The 14,475-nt window shown below is 56.0% G+C and overlaps 6 protein-coding genes across 6 annotated transcripts; 5 read left to right on the top strand and 1 right to left on the bottom strand.

Moving 5' to 3' along the window:
* Window positions 1–595: 595 nt before the first annotated feature.
* On the top strand, window positions 596–1,859 carry MFIFM68171_10490 (uncharacterized protein; the record flags this gene model as incomplete). Its single annotated transcript, XM_071065909.1, has 2 exons — window positions 596–1,323; window positions 1,406–1,859. The coding sequence occupies 2 exons, from the start codon at window positions 596–598 to the stop codon at window positions 1,857–1,859; spliced, it is 1,182 nt and encodes a 393-aa protein (XP_070922010.1).
* Window positions 1,860–2,100: 241 nt separating this feature from the next.
* On the top strand, window positions 2,101–3,688 carry CDC37 (hsp90 co-chaperone Cdc37; the record flags this gene model as incomplete). Its single annotated transcript, XM_071065908.1, has 3 exons — window positions 2,101–2,124; window positions 2,198–3,520; window positions 3,578–3,688. 3 exons carry the CDS (start codon window positions 2,101–2,103, stop codon window positions 3,686–3,688), a joined length of 1,458 nt encoding a protein of 485 aa, XP_070922009.1.
* A 1,757-nt stretch (window positions 3,689–5,445) lies between these two features.
* Window positions 5,446–7,212, top strand: MFIFM68171_10488 (uncharacterized protein; the record flags this gene model as incomplete). Its single annotated transcript, XM_071065907.1, has 1 exon — window positions 5,446–7,212. The coding sequence occupies one exon, from the start codon at window positions 5,446–5,448 to the stop codon at window positions 7,210–7,212; it is 1,767 nt and encodes a 588-aa protein (XP_070922008.1).
* Window positions 7,213–8,238: 1,026 nt separating this feature from the next.
* On the top strand, window positions 8,239–10,111 carry RMD1 (sporulation protein rmd1; the record flags this gene model as incomplete). The annotated part of the gene is made up of 3 exons (XM_071065906.1): window positions 8,239–9,462; window positions 9,531–9,882; window positions 10,035–10,111. The coding sequence occupies 3 exons, from the start codon at window positions 8,239–8,241 to the stop codon at window positions 10,109–10,111; spliced, it is 1,653 nt and encodes a 550-aa protein (XP_070922007.1).
* A 684-nt stretch (window positions 10,112–10,795) lies between these two features.
* On the bottom strand, window positions 10,796–11,844 carry MFIFM68171_10486 (uncharacterized protein; the record flags this gene model as incomplete). The annotated part of the gene is made up of 3 exons (XM_071065905.1): window positions 10,796–11,386; window positions 11,456–11,700; window positions 11,835–11,844. The coding sequence occupies 3 exons, from the start codon at window positions 11,842–11,844 to the stop codon at window positions 10,796–10,798; spliced, it is 846 nt and encodes a 281-aa protein (XP_070922006.1).
* A 493-nt stretch (window positions 11,845–12,337) lies between these two features.
* Window positions 12,338–14,195, top strand: CCT8 (T-complex protein 1 subunit theta; the record flags this gene model as incomplete). Its single annotated transcript, XM_071065904.1, has 4 exons — window positions 12,338–12,396; window positions 12,504–13,896; window positions 13,947–14,120; window positions 14,178–14,195. 4 exons carry the CDS (start codon window positions 12,338–12,340, stop codon window positions 14,193–14,195), a joined length of 1,644 nt encoding a protein of 547 aa, XP_070922005.1.
* Window positions 14,196–14,475: the final 280 nt, after the last annotated feature.

The following is a 14,475-nucleotide window of genomic DNA, read 5'->3' as shown; positions in this document are numbered from 1 at the left end:
CTTGAGTTACGTATGCAATGGGGCCTGTTGCACTAGCAGCAAGCTTTATTTCAATAAGCGGCGGCAGGTTGCTTGTGTGCGAGCGGTTCGATTGTATGGCTATGCTTTGGCCCTTGTTTAGCAAGTCAGGTGCTGCAGTTGAATAGATTCCACTACGAAGCTGTGTTGGGACCATTGGAATGAACCCTGCGACCTTGCATCCAGGAACTATTCGCAGAGTGTTTGAGCCGGTGTTTATTACAAATTCCGAGCAAGGCAGATCGGCAGTTGAGGTGCAACTGCGGGGAGAGCGGCTTCCGTTATCCTCTCCAAACGCTCCAGCTGTCTTCGGATGCATTCTAATATACCTACGTAGCGTAGACGAGGCAGGTGAGATGGTACGATTTTTCTTTTTTTTTTTTGTAACATCGCCAGTAAACGAAAGAATCCGTCTAGTCCACGATCGGTCTGCTCACCTACGACTCCCACTCAAGCATCATTGAAGTCCATCGCTTGATATCCGCCTCATCCTCACCGTATCTACCTACCATAGCTACTTCCACCAGAACAACTCTTGCCCCCCTCCCCCCCTCAAAACAAACATCCCAAAAGAAAAATGCTCGGCAAAATCGCCCTCGAAGAAGCGTGGGCAACCCTCGAGTCCCTCGCCTCCTCTGGCCTCGTCACGTCCCTCGCGCCAAAGGGCGTCATCGGGCCGGACCTGGTCGCGGGCCTCCTCGACGTGCATGGCACCCGGCTGCGGCAGATGGACGACAACGGCGTCGACATGATGGTCCTGTCCCTGTCGTCCCCCGGCGCGCAGGGCGTGGCCGACCCGGCTGCCGCCGCGGCGCTGGCCCGGTCGGCGAACGACAGGCTTGCCGAGGAGATCTCCCGGGACCCCAAGCGGTTTGCGGGGCTGGTCAGCGTGAGTATGCATGACGCTACGGAGGCGGCGCGGGAGCTGAGGCGGTGCGTCGAGGGGAAGGAGGGGTTTGTGGGTGTCATGGTGAATGATTATCAGAGCGTTGAGAGGGGACAGGGGACGGGGACGGGGACGGGGAAGGACAAGGGGGCGGGCGGGATGAAGTTCTATGATGTAGGGGAGGAGTATGATGAATTCTGGAGGGCGGCCGAGGAGTTGGAGATGCCCGTGTACCTGCATCCGAGGGAAGCGACCCAAGAGGTGTTTGAGCTGATGTGGAAGGACCGGCCTTGGTTGGCGTACTCGGCGCTAGGGTACGCGCACAGAGTCGGGATGCATGTGCTGGGGATCGTGACGTCGGGCGCGCTGGATCGGTTCCCGGGGTTGAAGCTTGTGATTGGGCATATGGGGGAGCATATGTGAGTTTCTGCTGTTATGGTTTCTATTCTTTTCCAATTTTCCTTCCCTCTTTTAGCACTGGCTGACTATCCATCTTCTTAGTCCCTACGACCTCTATCGCATCGACCACAAGCTCAACCGGGCACGATTCCCGAATATGCCCATGGCAAAGGACAAGCTGGTCAGGGACTACTTTGGCTCGCAGCTGTTCATCACCACGTCTGGCCACTTCTCAACGCCGGCACTGCTCTGTGCCATGCAGGAGATTGGATCCGAGTCGATCATGTTCTCGATCGACTATCCCTTCGAGAGCATCCCGAATGGCTGTGTGTGGTTTGATGAACACGTCCAGATCAGCAATCGGGACCTGGTAGACATTGGCCGGAACAATGCTTTGAGGGTATTCAAACGTCTGAAAGAAGGACCACACGAGCTCGACGAGAAAGGGCCCCGTGAGTGTGGTGTGGGCGGTCTTGGACTCGGAAAGGGAACTGAAGGAGAGGTAGAGTATGGCCTGTACAATAGGAGCTGGGATCAGAGGCTGCAAAGACGCTGAAACAGAATGGGGTGCGAAGGTACTGTATCATTCTGGCGCGCCCCACATGTGCTTCTAGAAGCTACCCCGCCGTTGTTGATCGACCTTTCACGGACAATCGCCTAGCAGCGACGTCTGACACTTGGACTACTTTACGCTAGGTATTTGCGCTTGCTTTGCTTTGCATACTTGGTTTGCTCTTATCATTGTCCACAACCGAACCATCCCCGTATCTCAGGTCGCTAGCCGTGGGTTAGACACAATGCCGGTCGATTATAGCAAATGGGTATGTGTGCTTAGTCGAGCTGCCCTGTAACCGTGCCTTGGACGCCAAGACTAACCTCGGCTTCGCCGTCCAGGACGCGCTGGAGCTGAGCGATGATTCCGACATTGAGGTGCATCCCAATGTCGATAAGCGCTCGTTTATCCGAGCCAAGCAGCACCAGATCCATCTCGAGCGGCAACAACGCAAGAACCAGATCGAGACGCTCAAGTACGAGCGCATTATCAATGACGCCCTGATCAAGCGCATCTCGGCCTTGCTTGCCTCGCTCAAGTCCCATGCCTCTGATGCGCAGACCAGGAATCCCGGTGAGGTTGCCTTCCAAGCCGTCATGGAGTCGGCGGTGTCGCTGGACCCCAAGGACGACCAGCCTCCCCCGCGGCCGGCCGGAGTCCACAACGCCGAGGAGCCGCTGCCCACTTACACCAAGATGATGGCGACGCTCCTCGACCAAGTGAACAAGGCGCTTGACGAGAAGAAGATTGAGCAGGACAAGAGATACGACGGAATGGTTGCCGAGATCGAGGACCACCTCAAGAAGGTCACTGACCTGCAGGGAGAACTGCTAAAGAAGCTCGCCGAACTCGAGAAAGAAGAGTCCCGCAAGATTACTAGCGAGAGCATCCACACGGGCTTCGATAGCTCGCATGTCAACAAGTCAAAGCCGTCGTCATCCGGCTCAGGGGCCAAGGAGTCCACCGTCGAGCTACTCAATCCAAACTTTTCCGCCGCTTCCTCATCGCCTGCATCCGCTTCCGAGGCTGCCAATGGTCATGATGACGAAGAAATCGTTGCCTCGCCGCTCGCGAAACAGTTCGCCCAAATCAAATCGAGCGAATACCGCGACTTGCTTGCCTTCCTCTCCCAACACCCTGAAATCTTGAGCGAAAAGGAGACCGACGGTCTCCTAGCCCTCGCATTCGACGCCCAACTGGAGAACCGGCCCGACTACGCACGCAACTGCGTACACCAAGCCACCATCCTGCAGTATTGCCGTGCCCTGGGCCGCGATGGTGTCGCCCTCTTCTTCAAGCGCATCACTACCCCTGGCCACCAGGCGCAAGACATCTTTTTCAAAGACGTACAGGACACATACATGAAGATCAAGACACGGGCAAAAGAAATAGCTCAACAGCGAGCAAAGGACGCAGCCGAGGGTAAGGCGGAAGGGGTAGAGCAGATTCAGCTGCACGCTGTCGAGCCGGGAACCGTGATCAACATCAAGATTCCGCCGGAGAACAGTGACGACCCCGCGGAGAAGGCAGGGAGAGAGATTTTTGAGAGCTTCAAACCAGAGATGAAAAGAGCGTTAGAGACCGGGAGTTTGGACGAGGTCAATAAAGTGCTCGGGGAGATGAAGGTGGATGAGGCAGAAGATTTGGTCGGGAAACTGGGCGAGGTGAGCATCTCCTTTTCGAATCCTCTCTTGCGTCACGGAAACTAATGACTTCTTTAGGCCGGTATTTTGAGCGTCGAGGAAGAAATTATCGATGCTACCACCGAGGAAGGCAAGAACAAACTGAAGAAACTTGAAGATGAGGCCAAGTACGCGGACGACCCGGAGTGATGGTTAAAGGCCGAGTGATTGCGTGTAAAATGTCAAATATGAGTATTTCGATTCACCTGGGTTCCTCCCTCCGCTTCGATGATGCTGAGTAAGGGTGAATTTGCTCCATTCTAGGAATCTGATAACCGTACTCACCAATACAACCCTCAATCTCGCACGTCACCGAGACTGCAACGCCAACCTCAATCGTTTCACTTCATAACCTTGCCCTCGCGCCTTCCACCGGCCATCGGACGAAGTAATGAAATACGAGCACAACTTATTCCAACTTTGCAACGTTCACCTCCTATCTCAGCAACTTCATTCCCCGTCCCCCGTTCTCACACATCCCACAGACGATAACCTGCTACTAACAGCTCACGGTCTCGAAGTTGCAGAGCACAGAGTCTACCAACACCCACCTGCTTCTCAGAGCATCAACACTCCATCCACGGTCTCGCCCAAACTTCCTCCCATCTATAAATCCTCTACACTTTGTTTCACACCTTCTACCAACCACGTCTACATCTCGATCTTTTCACTTCATCTCCCTACCAGTTATTCTCCGGGATGGAGTGACTAGTGAGCAATTTACACTCATGGGTACGGTCTTTGGCTTTCTGAATGACCTGCCACTCGCAAAACCTATCGTCGGCGAGTTGAGCGTAAGCCCGTCTTCAGCTGGTCTGTCTACTTGCCAACCGGACCATAACCGGTCATTGCCTGGAGAAAATCCAATGGAAGCAGGTTTATCTCTTGTTCAAAGTTGGAACTTTGCCGGCATCGCAGGGGATGCACCGTCTTCAGAGTCGGCTACCTTAGGAGCTACCCAATACTTGTCACAGCCAAATGCAGTCGTTGCTCCATCTGCGGCACTACAGAACCTCATCACGGAACCTCCTGGCTTAGGGATGGCGGAGGGTGGCTTCGCCGAATCAAAGGCGGCTGCTCAAGCTTCAACCCATACCCGTCAGTTACACGCATTCTTTGATCCAAGAAGGGCCGGCTACTGACCATTTCTTTACACCACAGTGGAGACACTGCCATTATCAGGTGGTCGGGATAGTATCCCCGCCATAGACAACGACACAGATGACGAGCAAGACGACATCCTGGTAGCAATACGCAGATGCAAGAAGGGCGCCAGGCCCGCTGGGCTATCAGTTACGCAGACTACTGCACCTCCTGACGGAACTGTGGAGGCGAAAGCGGCGACACATCCTGTCAGCTGCGATCCACGGGCAGTTACGATAAGAAGCGCCTTCCTTTCAGCATATAACTACAAGGGGAACACACGACGGGACCCGGCGACCGATGACTCAATCATTGGTGGTTCTCAAGTAGGAGCACCGGAAAACTCCAAAGCCACGCCAAGCAACTCGCAAAAGCGACCACTGTCGGTAGTCATAGACCGAGATGTGTGTCTAAACTGGCCAGCTACAACCCTCCGCCCTAAAAGGAAAAGAAGGAGACTTGAGGAAAAAGGGCGTGAAAAAGCGCGGAGGAGTGAGAGCGCTATCCCTTACGCTTACGATGGCGTTCGAAACGGTAAGCTCCAGTCATCTTCGCAAAAATCACAGATCAGGCATCTTCTTGGCCAGAAATACAGGAAGGAGACTCGCTCGTCAACCACAAGCAAGCACGAAGAGTCTCCCCTCAGCAAACATCATTCTGAAGGACAAAGAGCCCGAGAGCACAGTGAAAAGCCCACCCAGGTTTCACAGCCAAACCGCGATCAGAGATGCGACCAAGCCGGTTTAGCAGAGCTTTTCCGGGAGATGGCCGCTAAGGTCCCGGAAAAGAAAACGACCAGGATTGTGTCAAATCTCCCGGGCAGCAACAGACAGCGGGAAACCAACGGTCACCGCATCTTTAATCCAAAGCCCCAAGCAACGACATCGGCGCAGCAACTAGGAGTTCGACCCGCCCCAGCTCTGGTACCGTCGCCAGCCACTCACCAACTGAACCTCAACCAGTCCCGCAACATATTCCAGCCTTCCCATAATGTCACACGCAGCAACAATATCAATCAAGGAAACCAAACCACCACCATCTCCTCAACGACTCCGCATCTTTGCGGCCCTGGGCCCGGTCCCGGCTCATCGCGCCTACAGCAACTACAGCCACTATCAGCACGGCAACCGCACTCCACCTCCCGGCCCACGCCGCAGTCGCAGCCGCAGCCACAGCCGCAGCCCCAAACTGAATCCAACCCCCCGGAGACCCTCCCCGCCCTCGAAGCCTTCGGGCCAGATCGAACAGTCTTCCAGTGGGTCGTCTACCGCACCAAGCGCTTCGCTCCCCCCTCTCCCCCTTTCCCCACCGCCCCCACCCGACTCCGGGACCACGAACCGCCCATCCGCTGTTCCGAACATCTCTCCCTCCACGACGCCAACGCCCAGGCCTCTGCGCGCGTCGAGAGGCTTCAGAAGGGGGTCGTCAAAAAGGCCTGGGCCATGGTCGCCTCCCCGTCCGACAGGAAGCTGCTGTACGAAGGGGAAGTGGAGTTCGCGGGCGGGGATGTGCAGTTCTTTTGGGTCGCGGAGGAGACGAGGGATTTGGAGCGGGTTGTTATGGGGATGGCGGCGGGGAGGGGGAGGAAGAAGGCGGTGAGGGTGGACGTGGGAGCGGCGAAGGTTTATAGGAGGCGGAGGTGGGATGTTTGGTCGTCGGTAGTCTTTGCTAAGGAGGAGGGTAAGGATGGAGGAGGAGGGAGGGCGTTGAGTTTGGTTTTCGAGTGCGGGGGCGAGGATGAGAGGGTGAGGAGAGAGAAGGAGAGAATTGTGGAGGTCGCTGATGGACAGATTAGAGATGGGGGTGTGGAGGAAGAGAACAGTGACGAAAAGGGGGAGAAACGGAACGAAAAAGAGGGGGAGGAAGAGAACGAAAAAGAGAGAGAGGAAGAAAAAGAGAGGGAGGAAGAAGAGGAGAGAGAGGAAGAAGAAGAAGAAGAAGAAGAAGAAGAGGAGGAGGAGGAGGACAACAACCTACCACAAACCCAGCGGGAGTCAAGCATTACAAGCACTTCCACCGTCGCCCTTCCTTACTACAGCACTCCTCTCGACCTTTTAGAGACCGCCACAAAACTGCATGGGACGTACACGACCGTCCACATGGCTAACCAGGCGGCCTTGTCCGTTTTCCTGGAACTGGCGAAACCAAAGAACCACAGGATCGAAGACAACCACCATTACACATACGAAGTCAAACCTGGCATGATTGATAGTTTTGAAGAGGCCAAACTTGATGAGGGTGGCTCCTGTGTACCTGTAGAAATTGAATGGAAGCCGCCGTTTGGGAAGAGATATCGGTGGGGTTTCCTGAAGTTGGTAGTGGAAGTTGTGGAGAGCGAACTTACAGGGCCTCTGAATATTGGGGACATGGTGGCCGAGGATAGTGGTAATGATCATGAGGCGGAGGGGGCGAGGGTGGATTTGGCGGATGAGCCTTCTAGTACTCGCGGAACTGAAGCGAATATGAAGCCGGCAGGGGCCCTTCCTAGCCCAATAGAGGATTCGGAGGAAGAGATCAGTGAGGAGGAGTGAGAGGAAAGAAGAAATCGACTGGTATAAGGGAAAGAGACCGGTGACGTTCGGTTGAAGAAAGCCGTTTACAGGACAGACAATCGAGCTGTTCGAAGATCGCATTGGAACTAGCACCAGGAGACGGAGGACATAACTACTGGTAGTTAAAATCAAATCATCGGCGAGTCTCCACCACCCTGCGAAGGCTAATCGAGGTCATATATGAGACAATGTCCGTATATGGAGTTGTGAAGAAGAACTAAGCGATGCTGGTTGACTAGTTGTCAGAATACAATTGAATGAGTTACGGAAAGACGTGTTCATCCGAAGTAGTAACAGCAAGACAGAAATACAACTCCGACGCCATCTTTATACAAAACCATCGTTGGCGGGGCAGAATTGAGGGCACCAAGCCGAGAGGCCCTGAGACTGCTTTTGCAGAAACGGCAAGGCGAACCTCCCTCTATTGCTCTCCTTGTATATGTGTCTGTATGCAAGCCGGGTCTCGTCGTTGACGCGGGGTCTTCCTTACCACGTGCTCTACGGTCGATCAATGGAGGATGGCTCGCAGATGTTGTGCGAGCCAAGGGACGTTTGAACGTCGCAGTGCGCTCAACGTCCTTGGCCGCCTGCAGCACACATGATTTCCTTGCAACCACAGCCCTGGACAGCCACTAAAACATGCAGCGCCCCAGAACCCCGCATTTTCTCACAGCAGCGACCCGCAGTGGTGGGGCCAACTGATGGGGAAACGGCTCGGTACAGGGAAGTACCGCCCAGACGTCATCAATCAACCAGACGCAAAGAAAAAGGGCCAATCTACTGCTTTCCGCAACCAATTGCACCCGACAGGCTTCCATTAAAATTCTGCTCCGGCGCACTCGATTGGCAGCAGCGAGACGAGATACGTTGCTAACGTGCCCTTCATTGGCAGTGCCGTAGCCTGCGGAAGCCGTCAGTCATTGTTTATGCTGTTGTCGAGCTTGAGACAGCCGCTGAGACCTCTGTTTCAGTCCGACCGTGATCAGTGATTGGTGCGAGACCACCATGGCGAGCAGCACGGTAACGGAGAATACTCCCCTCATTCCTGCCTCTGGTCCGCCGTCCCCGGAATCCGCCCGACCGTCGAGGCCTCCGCGAAATGTCACGTTTAATCCGAACCCGGTGACCAAGACGATCGAGCCCGACGCTGCCTACCGGCCGTCGCGAACATCACACCACCAGCACTCGACGTCCCCCCTAAGCCCCTCCGCAATTAGCACTGGCGGCCTAGGAGGCGGGCCTCCCATGCTGTCGGCCCTAAATAGCAAACTCCGCCGACGTAACAGCCATGGCGGCGCTCCGCCCGGAAGTTCGAACCTCGCAGGTACCAGCCTCCCGCTGGTCGCTTCCGCCGGCGGGCTGCCCAAGATTGGTCCCCAGCGCAGCACCAAGAACGCGCAGAAACTCAAACTTCTACCGAACCCGGAGCTGGAGACCGGCGACGTCGACGAGGAGAGCGGTCGTGACGTCTACTCACAGTACACTCGCATCAAGGACCCGACGGCTCGCCGTGATGCCGCCCGTCTCGGCAAGGCAGACCGTGACAAGTTACCGCGAGTCACGGCTTACTGCACCGCCAACCGATACCAGATGGACGGGCTATTACGATTCCTGAAGGGAAGGGGGAAAGGGCGGGGTGCGAACCCCAAGTTGATCGACGAGTGCATCTACACCCCGTACAGCTACAGCTCTAAGTATGTGGGCAGTGCACGGCAGGAGAGGCTCATGGAAGTCCATTCGAACCCAGAAAGACGGCACTCGACAGGGAACGTCCCGAGTAGTATCGGAGACCACCTCCGACATGAAGAGGATCTGATAAACCTCCAGTCTGAGGGGAGTACTGCCGCGCTGAGCAACGGAATGTCCGGACGCCAGCAAAGTGCCGACGACATCCTCAGCGAGCAGCTCATAACGGAGCAAGACACACTAGCCGGCAACGACACGGCCGATTTCGACACCGAGGTGCACACGCCAGAAGTCTTCCTCTTTGATTACGGCGTTGTTGTAATATGGGGCATGTCGGCGGGCCAGGAGCAACGCTTCCTGAAAGAAATTGCAAAGTTTGAAGTGGAGAAACTCGGGCCCGACGATGTCGAGACGGAAAAGTTCAACTTTTATTACACTCGCGAGTATCAGGCACGGATATACAACGACTTCATCACGCTCCGCGACAAGAACAACTACATGACCAAGCTGGCCATCTCGCACGCGCTGGCCCAGAGCGTCAAGGTTCGCCTTTCTCCTTTCCCTTTTCTCCCTCACAAAGCGCAACTAATAAACTCATTGCGCCATGCTAGACCTCCCTCTTCGAAGAACTCATAGCCTCCACAATCGACACATGCAAAGACATCCCCGCACAGCTCGCCCTAACAGGCAAGATTGCTCTCTCTCGCTCACAGATCAACATGCAGATCGGCGAGCTCTTCATCCTGCGCATCAGCATCCACCTAAACGGCTCCGTGCTGGACACGCCCGAGCTGTTCTGGGTCGAACCCCAGCTCGAGCCCGTCTATCAGGCCGTGCGGAGCTATCTCGAGATGGACCAACGCGCCGGGTTGCTGACGGAGAGGATGGAAGTGATTGCCGACTTGTTGGCTGTGCTCAAGGACCAGTTGAGCCACGGCCATGGAGAGAAGTTGGAGTGGATTGGTGAGTTGTGTTCTCTCTCTCTCTCTCTCTCTCTCTCTCTCTCTCCCCCCCCCCCCCCCCCCCCCCCCCCCCCCCACCCCGAGTGTACTTCTCTCAGTACGTCATCGCGCAATGAGGGATTAGTTGCTGACAAATGCCGTGGCGCAAAACAGTGATTATCCTCATCGCGGCCGAGATCGTGGTTGCATTGGTGAATATCGTTGTTGACTTGATGGTTGGTGTTGATTAAACCGAGGAGACAGTACCCGACGTCTGTCTGACAACTGGCGTTTACACGGAGCATTGTCATCGTTCTTGCATCCTCTGGCGTTTCGGCTTCCCCTCTGGTCTAATGTTATGGGAGGATGTTCTGTTCTGGCGTCTTGGCTCGGGAAAATACTATTGCCTACCTGTCGTGCCCAACGGTGCTGCACAGCATGGGAAGGGAGACAGAGATTGGTTCTAGTTGTACAATACCCGATCTGTATGTATATCCTTAGAAGGTCCATCGCCACCAATATTTGGGTCGGATATAAACATACCAGTTGACGTTCCGAGGATGCGACACGCGCATGTACTAGTTAGACCGACTTCCTAAGCGCCTGAGTGACGATCAAGCAGTGCTGCTACCTGACTGGATCCAATGCCGTATATGATATTAACTGTGATCAACAGAAGATCCAGCTGCAGAAAACGAAGTGCATTTGCCCACGCCGAGTCCCGTATCCCGATCCGTGACGAGTCCAGAATAACAATACAATGAGCCCCAACAAAATCTCCATCTGCCCAACTGCACAGGAAATAAAGACGAGTGCCTAAAGTACGGCCCTCGCTCGTGCAGAATAGCGTGTTACCAATTCCGAAGAAACATTAAAAACACCCCGACCCCCACCCTAGGAAATCTCAAGTTTGGCCGTTAATGATTCAGCGTGCGTTATTCCTCCGGCCGCTCACCCTGAGTTTCTTGATCCGTGTCGTAATTCGTCATCTCGACGTCTTCCTGCGGACGGGGCGTCTGTTCCTCTCCTCCGGCACTCGCGGCCGGCCTTTCCGTCTCTGTCGCCTCAGCGTTGCCGTTGCTGTCCGCCTTGGCGTCGTCGTCCCCGCTCTTTGCCTTTTCGTCAAAGGCCGCCTTCTCCTTCTCGTACTCGGCCGTTTGCTGGTCCGCGCGGACCTGGTACTCGTCGCGCCGGCTGTCCGTGAGATCCTTCCAGCCGCGCGAGAGCTCCTCCTCCACGTTGGCGTCGCCGCCCTTACTCTTCTCCTTCAGCGACTCCCGGTTGTCGTCGCAGTACAGGTCGAAGGCGGTCCCCGGCTTCTTGGGCGCCTCGTGCACGCCGTTGGTCTTGCCCGCGCCATCCGGCTGCTGCGCGGCAGAGAAGGCGTCCGAGCTCGGGGAGTGCGCCTGTACGTTTTGGTTTATGAAGGTCGAGCCGGGGGCGGCGAGGGAAGACGAGGCCTCGAGGCTCGTGAGGGCCGACGGCTTGCGGTGGCCGCGCTTGATCCGCAGCGGCTTCTCCTTGGGCTGTGGCGGCGGGGTGGCGTTAGCCCTTGTCGGCGTTGCGAGGGCATAGTCGTCCAGCTGGTAACTTACTGTCGGCGGCGGGCTAGGGCTGCCGTCAGAATCCTCCACGTTAGTGCTCGTCCGCTTGGCCAGCTGCTCGAGCAAGAATGCCCTCTCCAGCCGCATCTTCTCCACCTGGCGCTTGAGGCGGCCGAGGCGCAGCCTGGCGGCGTCGTTTGCTTCCTCGACCTCGTTTGTCCGCTGCTTGAGCTGGATGCACTTTCGGCGGTAAGCTTCCTCCACCGACGGGGGGAGGGCAGGAGGGGTGGACGTGGCTGATGGGGAGACGACATGTCAGCGTCGGGTCGAGTATCCGCGGGATGTGAATTGATCATCCAAAAACGCCACGGCCCGTCCCATCAATGGGCGCCTGTCACGTTGGTTGAGGGAGGAAATGTTTCAAACGTACCTGGTGCCATGTCGACGACGGGTAGAAAAACTGTATGTGTGGTGCCAAAGAAGGTTGCGTTGGGTTTGAAGTTGTGGCGATTTGGAACGGCGCGTTAAGAATATTTTTGACTTGGATAAATGTAGCGTGAAGTGTTTGGGTTGCAATTGAAGAGGGCGTCGAATGGTATCAAGCTACCTGATTGTACTGTACATAGTACTCAAAGGTCACGAAGGAGCCGGGTCTCTTTGCGCGCGACGAGGCTGACATCGGGGGGGGCCCACTTCAGCAAGACGGTGGTGGAGTCCGGGGTGCTTGGGGTGGGTTCCCCCCCATTGGGCGTGGCTGCTGCGGGGCCAAGGCTGCCGTTTTGTTGACTTGGGCTTGCTTCTATCAACTTTTTTTACGGCCCTCCAAAGTGGGACACAAGCGGGAAGCTCGAGAGTTGACGGTTTACCTCCTGAGAAAGCCGCACTTTCAACCAGGCAACCCACGAGAGCCACCAGACCTCGAGGACCGCTATCATGTCTTTGAACATCCCCAACGCGCCGAATGCCGGCTTATTTAAGCAGGGCTACAATAAGTGAGTTGCCGTTTTCTGCCCGTCTGTCCCTACCCCGCCATGCCCGTGTTTGCATCACAAGCCTCCGTCACTCAGTGCTGACCAGCTACCCCTTCGCCCGCCCACAGCTACGACTCTGAAGATGGAGCCATACTCCGAAACATTGATGCGTGCCGCGCCATCTCGTCAACGGTCCAGACATCGCTAGGTCCGTACGGCCGCAACAAGATCGTCATCAACCACCTGCAGAAGATGATCCTCACCTCTGACGCCGCCACCATCCTGCGTGAGCTCGACGTGGTCCACCCGGCGGCCAAGCTTCTTGTCATGGCCAGCCAGCAGCAGGAGGCCGAGATGGGCGACGCCACTAATCTTGTCATCGTGCTCGCCGGCGAGCTGCTCAAGAAAGCCGAGGATCTATTACGCATGGGCCTGAAGACATCCGATATCGTGACCGGCTACGAGCGAGCTCAAAAGATTGCCCTCGACACGCTGGAGGAGCTCGAGATCGACAAGGTGGAGAATTTGCGGTCGCAGGAGGAGCTGAGCAAGGCCATTCGGACCGTCATTGCCAGCAAGCAGAACGGCAACGAGGAATTCCTGGCCAACCTCGTCTCCGAGGCTGTGCTCTCAGTACTTCCCAAGAACCCAGTCAACTTCAACGTTGACAACATCCGCGTCGTCAAGATCATGGGTGGGAGCCTAGAACAGAGCCGCGTTGTCAAGGGCATGGTGTTCGCCAAGGAGCCTGATGGATCAGTCAAGAAGGCCAAGAAAGCCAAGGTCGGCGTCTTCACTTGCCCCATCGACATCAGTCAGACCGAGACGAAGGGTACTGTGTTATTACACAACGCAAAGGAGATGCTGGATTTCACAAAGGGCGAAGAGACGCAGCTTGAGGCCGCTATCAAGGAGCTTCATGACGTCGGTTTGCGCGTTGTCGTGGCGGGTTCGACCGTGGGCGAGCTGGCCATGCACTATCTCAACCGCTATGGAATCCTCGTCATCAAGATTCTCAGCAAGTTTGAGCTGAGGCGGGTGTGCAGAGTCGTTGGCGCAACGCCTCTTGCCCGTCTCGGCGCGCCCATGCCGGACGAGATGGGTAACATCGACGTGGTTGAGACGCTGGAGATTGGCGGCGACCGGGTGACCGTCTTCAGACAGGAGGATGAGGCGACGAGAACCGCGACGCTCGTCCTCCGTGGAGCCACGCAGAACCACCTCGATGACATTGAGCGGGCCGTCGACGACGGCGTCAACGTCATCAAGGCCATCACCAAGGACGCCCGTCTTGTCCCCGGCGCAGGCGCGACAGAGATCGAGCTCGTCGAAAGGATACAGGCCGTCGGAGATAAGACACAGGGCCTGGCGCAGTACTCAATCAAGAAGTACGGTGAGGCATTCGAGGTGGTGCCCAGGACCCTGGCCGAAAGCGCCGGTCTGGATGCCACCGAGGTTCTTAGCCGGCTGTATGCCGCCCATCAGAAAGAGGACGGCTGGTCCACAGGCGTTGATATCGAGGTGCGTATTTTTACGACCCGTGACATGACTTTCGCTAACTGTCTACGCAGAATCAGGACCATACGGGCACTCTAGACGCCGAGGAACAGGGCATTATGGACCTTCTAGTGACGAAGCAATGGGCTATCAAGCTTGCTACCGAGGCTGCGCGGACGGTGCTGTCGGTAGACCAGATTATTGTTGCCCGACAAGCTGGAGGCCCTAAGCCCCCTGGGCCTAACGCGGTAGGTTTACGATGCCCCTTGTAATCACGATGCAAGTCTCTAACTTGTTCTTGGCAGAACTGGGATGAGGACTGAAGTTAAGCGGTTGAACGGAGGGGTGTGCGGGTCTTGTGATGGCAGGTTCGCAGCTTTACGCTGCAAGAAGACACATTGTCAGTGCCTGGTATCCTAGGTTTGCGACGTCTATACGAACGCTATGTATCTGAATTGATGCGAACCATCACGCCCCAAGCTCTGGGCTTTTGTGTGGCCCGTTTTCTCTTACGAAACCACTTACCCTCAGGCCTCCCCGTCTCTTCATTTGGCAACCGATACTCTTCTCAGCATAGGCCCGTTTTCATCTGAGCAGTTAGTG

This window comes from Madurella fahalii (assembly GCF_045866475.1).
Source record: "Madurella fahalii IFM 68171 DNA, scaffold_6, whole genome shotgun sequence".
Taxonomy (NCBI): domain Eukaryota; kingdom Fungi; phylum Ascomycota; class Sordariomycetes; order Sordariales; genus Madurella; species Madurella fahalii.
The sequence above is the reverse complement of the archived record's forward strand: the minus strand, read 5'-3'. Positions and strand labels throughout refer to the sequence as shown.